Source organism: Trypanosoma cruzi, genomic scaffold, assembly GCF_000209065.1.
Source record: "Trypanosoma cruzi strain CL Brener 1047053517043 genomic scaffold, whole genome shotgun sequence".
Taxonomy (NCBI): domain Eukaryota; phylum Euglenozoa; class Kinetoplastea; order Trypanosomatida; family Trypanosomatidae; genus Trypanosoma; species Trypanosoma cruzi.
The window spans coordinates 186,666-196,263 of NW_001849528.1; the positions used below are offsets into that span (position 1 = coordinate 186,666).

At 49.1% G+C, this 9,598-nt stretch overlaps 1 protein-coding gene and 1 pseudogene across 1 annotated transcript, besides 10 other annotated features; one reads left to right on the forward strand and one right to left on the reverse strand.

Annotated features, from left to right (window-relative positions):
- Positions 1 to 3,348: a sequence feature (heterozygous, non-Esmeraldo-like haplotype).
- Positions 23 to 93: a microsatellite.
- Positions 484 to 1,383, reverse strand: Tc00.1047053420369.40 (hypothetical protein, conserved; the record flags this gene model as incomplete). The annotated part of the gene is made up of 1 exon (XM_800983.1): positions 484 to 1,383. The coding sequence occupies one exon, from the start codon at positions 1,381 to 1,383 to the stop codon at positions 484 to 486; it is 900 nt and encodes a 299-aa protein (XP_806076.1).
- Positions 1,411 to 1,441: a microsatellite.
- Positions 1,534 to 1,598: a microsatellite.
- Positions 1,771 to 1,800: a microsatellite.
- Positions 1,801 to 1,944: a microsatellite.
- Positions 2,686 to 2,955: a mobile genetic element.
- Positions 3,349 to 5,049: a sequence feature (areas not merged during assembly with more than two copies in the genome that could not be assigned to a particular haplotype).
- Positions 5,050 to 6,056: a sequence feature (heterozygous, Esmeraldo-like haplotype).
- Tc00.1047053420369.20 lies at positions 5,532 to 7,742 on the forward strand (annotated as a pseudogene).
- Positions 6,057 to 9,598: a sequence feature (areas not merged during assembly with more than two copies in the genome that could not be assigned to a particular haplotype).

Below are 9,598 nucleotides of genomic sequence, written 5' to 3' on the forward strand. Positions count from 1 at the left end.
AAAAAAAGTTTTTTCCCTTACCAAAAAAAAGGGGAAAAAAAAAAAAAAAAAAAAAAAAAAAAAAAAAAAAAAAAAAAAAAAGGAAAAAAAAAATGTCACATTATTTCTTTTTTCTCCCGATGTATCAACTAAAAAACACATATTATCTTTTCGACTATCTTCATTATATTCCACCCTTGAAGAATAACATTTTTCAAATAAATGCTTCGAAGCACCATAGAATTTCTTCGAGGCAAGTGCTAACGAGTTTTCTTCTTTTTCCTAAAAGGCAAAGGGTTTCATTTATTATTATTCTTATTTGGACCTTCGAAATAACATCCACTTTGAAAAAAACACCTTTGATTTCAATAAATATTTGCCTATTTACACGACGTAGAAAGTATCACCAACTGCACCTAAAATAAAAGATGCCCTGCGAATAAGTAAAAATACTATTATTTCATTCAGTAAAAAAAAAAAAAAAAAAACAATTCTCCTTTGTTCTCAATTATTTAAATCCAGTTTTTCCAATACTGATGATACATTTTCAGTAACAGGAAGAACTTCATCCACAAAGGCCAATGTTTGAGACTTATCCTCGGATAATCCAATTTCATGAACGCCGTGATGACTTTTTAGCCTTTCTCTTTCAGATCGTGCCTTTGCACGACGTTCTTCTTCGCGTTTTTTTCTTTCAAGCATCTTGGCTTGTTCCAGACTTTCCTGTCGAGCTCTTTCAGCCTCCTCCAACTCCTTCTGACGCAGCTCTTCCCTCCTTCTTTCTTCTTCTATGGCTCGTTCTTGCTCTTCCTTGATTCGTCTTCGTTCTTCCTCTTCTCTTCGAATTCTACTATTCAGCTTCATCAAACAGAATATCCGATGGCACTCACTAATAAGGAAAAGAGCGTCACAAAATCCATCTAATCCTTTTTCTTGAAAGAGCCTCAAAAATTCTTCTTCTATGAAGATAATATTCTGTTCTCCAATAAACTTATTTTCCTGAAGAAGATCAAAATCGACATATAAATTATGACGACAAACTATCCTATCACTGAGAAGATGTTCCTGGTGGGCCATTATATGTGCAACAGTTGCCGCTGACTTTTTCCGTTTTAACATTAAATTTTCTTCTCTTGCAAAAATTTGCTTTTCGCCTTGTGCATTCGACATATCCAAGAAACTTCTCTGATCAACCCGCGCCTTTTCTTCGTCATCCCAGGTTCGTGTAATCCACTTGACATGCTCATCATCAATTTCATTTATTCTGCCTTTCCGCAAAGCGTAGGATTGCCATGTCTCGTTTAAAAGAACTTGACGGTCGTAGACACACTCAGCATACCTTAGCTCTTCAATGGTAGTTGCCGGCAGTCGATAGACATATTCGAACGGCCTCGCCTTGTCCATACTATAGTCACTTCGCTATTATAGCGCAAAAAAAAAAAAAAAAAAAAAAAAAAAAAAACCAGGTAGCAGTTATATATAAGATAAAAGACACTAACAATAATAATAATAAAAACAAACAATAAAAATTGATGGGACTCTTCCCATTCAGCCATATATATATATATATATATATATATATATATATATATATATATATATATATATATATATATATAACATCAAACAATCTTTTCTTGTTTCCAGAAAGGTGATATTCATTCTTAAATTCTAAAATCTAATCCAAATCAAATAACTCAACAGGCAAAAACAAAAACAAACAAAAATGATTCAACAAGAAATAATTCTGCAAAAACTCTTAAGAAATTACACCAAATAAACGGACGTTAATACTAATACTACTACTACTACTACTACTACTAATAATAATAATAATAATAATAATAATAATAATAATAATAATAATAATAATAATAATAATAATAATAATAATAATAATAATAATAATAATAATAATAATAATAATAATAATAATAATAATAATAATAATAATAATAACAATAACACTGCTTTCGCTTGAACACGCAACGTCATCGAAAAGAGCAAAAAAGGCAAAAAAGTAAAAGCACAAAATAATTTCGTCAACAAAAAACGCTAGTGCCACTGCAAGTCCAAGAAACCAACAAGGCAAAAAACGCATACAACAAAAACAAAAGGCGAAACACCGGCACCAACCCCCTTCACAAGCGTCGCCACTTTTCACTCCACAAAGGTCCCCTCCAAACGCCTTTGCCCCACAACGCCGCCGACAATCGCTCATTGTTGCCGGCCGGGGCCAGGATCCAGCACTGTTTCCCTCGCGGGGTTGCCGCCGCTGTTGGCGCAGGGCCGGCGCGAGCAACGAGATTCATTTTGGAAAACACGAGAGAAAACAACAGAAGCAAATCCGTGAGTGCCGCGGCAAATTGGCACGGATGCTCTCTCTTTACTTTGTGACGGGACAATGCGATGGTGCGCCCTGCGCCTGTCGTTTTCGCCCTTACAGGCACGTTCCGAGATGGAGCGTGTCGTTTTGTGAAAAGGCTCCGTGCGTCAACGCGACAGGGGGATACGGTTGGCGGTGGCAGGAGTTCCTTCCGGAACGGCACTGAAGCGCAGGGTTCCCGGAGTCGGTCGCTCGCCGAGGTGGGGGACGGCTCTCAGGGATTGCCCCGAGCCTGCTTCTTAATGCCGTTGTGGTTGTTGACGGCAAATTGTTGATGGGAGAGCGAGAGATAGTGTGGTGTCGTGTGATTTCTCTCAGTGCCCTGGCTCAGCCGGCCACCTCAACGTGGTGCCAGGGTCTAGTACTCTTTGCTGGAGAGGAAGCTAAGCGCCTGCTGTTCATGCTTCAAACCCGATGAGTAGTTGTTACTTAGTTTTACGGGCCGGAAGGGCAGATGTTGGAGCCATTCTATAATGGCTGCCCGCGGAGTAAGGTTATCCTTGCTACTGAATTCCTTCGTACGCTTACCAGAGCTGCACAATTGAGGTGTAGTTACTACGACTGGTAAGAGAAGAAAAAAAAAAAAAAAAATTTCTCTCAGTGGCACCCGTTGGAGCGATGCGTGTGTGTTTGCCTTGCGGATGTGGTGTTTTGGATCCCTATTTCACGCTATTCGGTGGTGCGGCAGTGAGCGGAAACGTGATGCAGTCACGAGCTGCACGGGCGTGGTGGACACGGTTATGTGAGCCTGTGGAGGACCCGAGCAAATCAAAGTGTACTATGCGGTTTGGGTCTACAAGGAAGGAAGAAACAGTGGACGGCTGAGGGGAGTTGCAATGCACGCGGCTGCAGAAGATGACATGCGTTGCTGAGTTTACGTTGACTGCCACTTTGGATGCTTTTTCTCGAGGCCGTGAATCCTTTATAATTTATTTGGAGGTGCCTGATGACGCCAGTTGTGGAAGGCATTTTCATTTCATACGAGGATGGCACACGGGAGAAAAGGACGAAAGAGAGCGACGCCTCGCCAAAGGAGCGGCTGCTGGAACGTTGACGAGACTCGGGATTGTCTGCACGGCCAGCTGCTTGCCCTCTGCAGGATTTTCCTTGAGGAGCCCATTGCCCCGAGTGTGAGGTGCACGCACGGGCAGGCACCGCAACAACCGTGTCATTACTTCTCCGTTGCACGAATGAGACGACGCACATCAGGCGTGGCGGGTGACACCCTCTGCGAACCTCCCTTCTCCCACAGCCTCTTCTTCACAACTTGGCATTTTCTGCGCTGTGAAACCGCTCCCATTGGTCGTCTTCTGTGACACGAGAGCCGCCTGTATTCCTCTCCATTGCATTAAAGAGTCGTGAGGAGGGCTTGGAAGGTGCGTTGAGGAGCCGTGTGGTCTTTGCGAGCATGTCCTCTGTTTTTCATAGGTGTTGAATTTCGGATTGCCGAAACGCATCTTGAGTGCTTGCGTTAGAAGGTTGCATGACTGAGGGACAGGCGTGTTTGTGGAGGTGAAGGAGGGCCACGCCATTGGGAGGAGGAAGAGTGAATGGGTGGGTGGATGGTGTCTGTGGCCCACATGTGGTGCCCGACTGGTGCTTCGCGTTGTTTGGTGCTATTATCATTTGCATTCACAAAGAATGGCTTTGGGTGCAGCACCCACGAGTCCTTATGTCGTTGACTGAGGTTTCTCTAGTGCTGCTTCTCCCAACTATCTTTCTGCGTGTGTGTGGACATGGCTCTTCTTCCGTGCTGTGCATTTGCCGCGTAAGCTCTCGATGGTCTGTGTGAAATATGTTATGATTTGCGGCATTTTGTTGGATTGTGCTTTGATGTTTGCCGCGGGGTGACAGCCAGATTGGAGGCGTTGCTTTTTCTTTACTGTGACCACGTGCGGTGTTTATGGGAGGCCTCTCGGGGAAGCGCCAGTCGACATTGTTGTGAAGCCCAGGCATGATGCCACACTGCTTATTGACGTGGAATGAGTTGGGAGGTTTGCATATAAGCTCCTGTGCATTCTTGCCGTGGTGCTCCTCACGCATGGCCCATGGCGACGACTGGCTGAGAATCTTCAATGGGCTTCTTGTTGAGTCGAGGGGCGCATAGCGTTTTTCTCGCTGATTGAGAGCCCGGGCGTCACGGATGATGCATGGGGCAGGCAGAAACTCGTGCATGGCGGAAGGAGGAAACAAAGAGCTGATTGTTTGATTGTTAATGACGAGTCCTGCCTCACTGCTTGGAGGGGGCTGTCGTTGTCTGGGGCAACCTGTTTTGTGTGTCCAGACACTGCTTGCGTCGAGTGGCGGGGTGCCATGTTGGTGTGTGCGGCTCCGTCATGCGGGGCGGCTGCGTGACGTTTACGGACCGTGCGCCTGTGAGCTGATGTATGTGGCGGGAGGCGTGTCTGATGGGAGTCTGCGAAAGGAGGAGTGAAATGCGTTTGGCGGTGCTGCTGTGCGGTGTGCGAGAGAAGAAGAAAAACAAGTGCTTTCAGACATGTTGGTGAGTGTGCCACGTCCACCGTTGAGTTTTCAGGGAGAGGGACAGGAGTGAGGGAGACGGAGACTGTGCGCACCCGCTGCGATGTGTGGTGCCACAGGATGCGATTGCCTTTGTGAAGGATGCAGCGGCCTTCATGCGTGCAGCAGGCGTCATCTGCATCTTTGTGTCTGCAGAGCTTGCAGGTTCCGCGAGGAGGTGCAGGCGACCTCTCATCATTGGGCTGCTGAGGCCGTTTCCCTCTCTGCTCGGCGGGGGAAGCAACTCTTCTTGCAGGCGATGTGCTGGTCTGCATCGATACTCCCAACGGGGTATCACTTCGCCGTGTCGTTGCAGTGCAACTCTCGTGCTCCTCACTGCACACGTGGCCCCCTGTCACTTGGCTTATTTGCAGCGCCATGGCCTGCGGTCCCCCATTGGGAGGCTGCCCAATTGTTTTTGTATGCTGTTGAGAAGAGCTGGGGGAGTAGTGGTGGCGGGGATGGTGATGTGTTTCCCTGTGAGTGGTTCGGGTGTGCACTGCTGTTGTGCTGCCTTTCTGCCGCTGTTGTCTGTTGCTTCCCTCCAAGAAGGAAGCTACTACCAAGCGCGAATCGCCACTGTGAAATTGTAAGGCTCTGAAAGGACCAACAACAGCACACACACCGCCCACACACACATATTTATATGCAGTTACGTGTTGCTGCTGTAATGGCACCCCGCACACACAACCGTCGCCGCGTGACCGGATCCAGCGGAAGGAGGAGGGAAGAAAGAGAGTGTGAGCCGCAGAGGCCCAACATGTCCCGGCGTGTGTTTACTTTTGCGGTGCTGCTCTTTCTTCTCGTGATTATGATGTGCTGCGACACTGGAAGAGCTGTGAAAGCTGATGAGCCAACGTCAGGTCAGGGGAAGTGCAACTGCCGCAATGGGTCGTTATTTTTCTGCTGAATAAGACGCAGGTGTTGTCAAGAGATGGGAATGGTGAGACTGGAGTGAAGGAAGCATTTGGCGCACCCTCTCTCGTTCGTGTTGGTGGGGTAATGATTGCATTTGCTGAGGGCTTCCTCGAATATAACGGCCATCACGAGAAATTATTTGGGACTCGTTATTCCGACATTGTGGCTGGGTACATCAAGGCTGCGGAGACGTGGCCGTCCATTGTCGCTGAGATCACCAAGGGGGAATGGAGGGCAGACACCGTGCTTGGCAGTAGGAATGGCGATGATCGTCTGCGCGTTTTTTTTCAGCCCGCATCCATTGCAGGGGACAATAAGGTGTTTCCACTTGCGGGAATCTGTGAAGAGAAGTACGACAATGATGATGAGGAAAGGGCGGCGGGTGACTCAGCTATTCAACTGGTTGTTGGTGTGGCCACGCAGCCCAAGGACGGCGAGCCGAGTGGAATGATCAACTGGGCTGAACCCAATTCACTTTCACAACAGATCTCCAAACACACTCAAGGCCACATGAAGGATTTTGTGACTGCTGGTGGCTCAGGCATTGTGATGCAGAATGACACGCTTGTGTTTTCCCTGAGTGCGAGGAACGGGAAAAATCAACCTTTCTCCATGATCAATTATTCGACGGACAAGGAGAACAACTGGGTGTTCCCAGAGGGCATTTTTTCTGTGGAATGCCTTGGCCCCCGCATCACCGAATGGGAGAATGGACAGATTCTCATGATTGCTGAATTTTTTAATGGCCAGAGTGTGTTCGAGTCGCGTGACATGGGGAAAACGTGGAAGAATGCTGCCAGAACACTCTCAGGCGTGTGGGTCATTTCACACTCAGGAGTCCGTTGGGACGAAAGTTTGCGTGTGGGAGCCCTCATCGCTGCGACCATTGGGGGAAGGAAGGTCATGCTGTACATTCAGAGAGGGAACTCCTCGGAAGCGAGTGAACCCAATGCGCTCTACCTTTGGGTCACGGACAATAGCCGCACGTTCCATGTTGGGCCGCTTTTTGCGGAGAATGCTATGGGTGAGACGCTCGAAAACGCCCTGCTGTACTCGGATGATGCGTTGCACCTTTCACGAGAGAGTATTGTGGGAACGCGCCGGGGCATATCCCTTGCCCACCTGACGGAGGAGCTGAAGACGATCAACTCCGTCCTCAGTACTTGGGGACAGCTGGACGCCTCCTCTTCCAAGTCTTCCACACCCACGGCTGGCCTGGTTGGATTCTTGTCCAACGCAGCCAGTGACCACAAATTGATCGACGATGACCGCTGCGTGAATGTAACTGCGAAGAAGGCAGCGAAGGTCAAAAATGGGTTCAAGTTCACGGGACCGGAGTCCGGGACAACATGGCCCGTGAACGGCCGGGACCTAATAAACGGTACGACTTTGTGAACTACGATTTCACTATTGTGGCGACGGTGATCGTCCACGAGGTTCCGAAGAAGAGTACTTTTCTTTTGGGTGCGGGTCTGGGAACGGTCCCGGCAAGAAGATCATTGGGCTGCCGTACAGCATGAATAAAAAGTGGGAGACAGTGTTTGACGGCACAAAGACAGCAAAGGACACCACTTGGGAGCCGGGGAGAGAATACCAGGTGGCGCTGACGCTTCAGGACGGCAACAATGGCTCCGTGTACGTGGATGGTGTGATTGTGGGGAACCCGGAGACGATAACAACACTTGAGACGCCGGGACATGAAATCACACATTTCTACTTTGGGGGAGGCGAGGGAGACATCAACAGCAGCGTGGCGGTGACGAACGTCTTTCTGTACGACCGCCCACTGAGTGTCGGTGAACTAAAAACGTTAAAGAAAAGCGACGCCAAAAGAGGAAACGATGGCGGCAAAAAAGGAAACGGTGACGGCTCCAAGCGTGGGGGCGTGTCGCAGACGCTGCTGGGGCTTGGGTTTTGCGCCTTTGTGGCCCTTTACTGAGGAATCGCAGTGAGGAATTCCTGCTTCCAGCGGGAACATATGCGTCTTTCCACGCGCTCTTTCAAAGTAATTGCCACTTTTTGTGAACACTTTGTTTTGACCATTTTATTTTACTTTAGATTCTTTTTGCTGCGCAGGGCTTTTCCTCCATGTGGAAGCATGCTCTCCCCAGCACCAGCACCGCGGGGTTGTTGTTTGTTTTCTTCTTTCCACCCCGTGTTGTGGTCCTCAGAAAATTACGGGATCTACTGAGTGTTTTTTTTTTTGATTGACCACAGACGCTCCCGGCATTGTGTGCCACGCCGATGGCGCCGGCTAATAAAAGAGAGAATGGAATGGGGGCACGAAACCGCGCCGGGTGTCCCAGTGGAATATAAATAATGTGTGGGCACCTGGTGTTTAAACGACTGGAAGGAGTGCAACATATTTATTTATTTCTTATCTGCAGGCGAGACACACACACCGATTTGGAGGCCACGCACCAACGTGCAGTTTTTTTCTTTTTTTGATTGAATGCATAATGGAAGACGAATACATCTTCGTCTTTTTACTTTTCAGCATGTGTGCCGCGGCTTTCCACAGCGTGGGCAGCCGTGCAGTGTTGCGTTTCAGCAGTCATTCTGTTTGTTCTTTTTGTCTGGCACTATTGTGTGGTTATGTGTCCCCTCAGATGCTTTGCTTTTTTTTTTTTTTTTTGGTCGTAGGCACAGAGACGAGACACTTACACGATATATGTATTGCAGTGTAGTTGGTTGCTCCTCTTGCGCTCTGTGGTGGCAGTTGCGTGTGGCTGCTGCTCCCCCGTTGTGTTTTTGGGGGAGGAGGCGCGTGATGGCGTCGGTGGAGAAGGAATGCACCGACCGCTGCTGACGGTGACGGTCTTGGCTGCAGGCGATCCGAGGGGATGGCGTGACTGGTGTAACCACCAACCGAGATGGATGAGGACCGCACCGCATCTCTCTTCCCTCTCATCATCCTCTCAGTACACAGCAGCCACAGGCCACACGCACCGCGTGGCAGCGGCGCGACCACCATCCGGACGGCTGCGAGCCAATCGGACTGTGCAATTGATTTGGGCTCTTGTTTTCCGTAACTGCGTACTGCCGCCGTGCTTCTTCATTCTTCCTTTTGTCCTTGTGTATGCCGTGCGCGTATGATTTCGCTGTTTCTTGTGCAGTTCTGACCCATCGGTCACACTCGCTGCGCCAATGGTCATGTTTGTTTTTGCCTGGGCCCCGCTACTTGGCACGGTGGTTGTGTGGGGCTGCGTGGGCGGTGGGAGGGCGATGGCGTCACCGATTTGATTGCGTCTGTGCGGCTTTCTGCCGGTGGTTGTGCTTTGGTGGGGACTGTCTGAGGCTGGATGCTTCTGTGTGCCGCTGTGTTTAGTTACTGTTGCCGCTGCTTTCTTCTCCTCTGAGCGTGCAGTTAGAGCTATTTTGGCTTGATCAGCAGAATTATCGTTCCAAGGTATTAGTTATTGCTCGCGGCAGTATTAGGACAAGTAGTAGTGGTATAGCGATCTATCGGAATTGTGCTTTTGGATTCTCCATCTGTAGGAAGGGATTTATTAAAAAGGTGCTACGGCCGACGGGGCGAGTGCGATACACCACGAAAGCTTTATTGGTGCCTGTTTGGGTTGGTGGATGTGGTCTGCGGTGGGTGCGTGTCCGCGCGGCCGACACCGTGTGCGGCACAGGGCCGCTGCGGCTGTGCGTGTGGCGCTGCTCGTTTTGTTGGCGCTGGCTGCTGCTGCGGCGTGGATGCCCGCGGTGCAAGCGGTGGTGTTGCGACTGCGGGGCGGTACGGTGGACAGAGCCATCACGGTTGGCCGCGCCGTGGACACGGTGCTGATG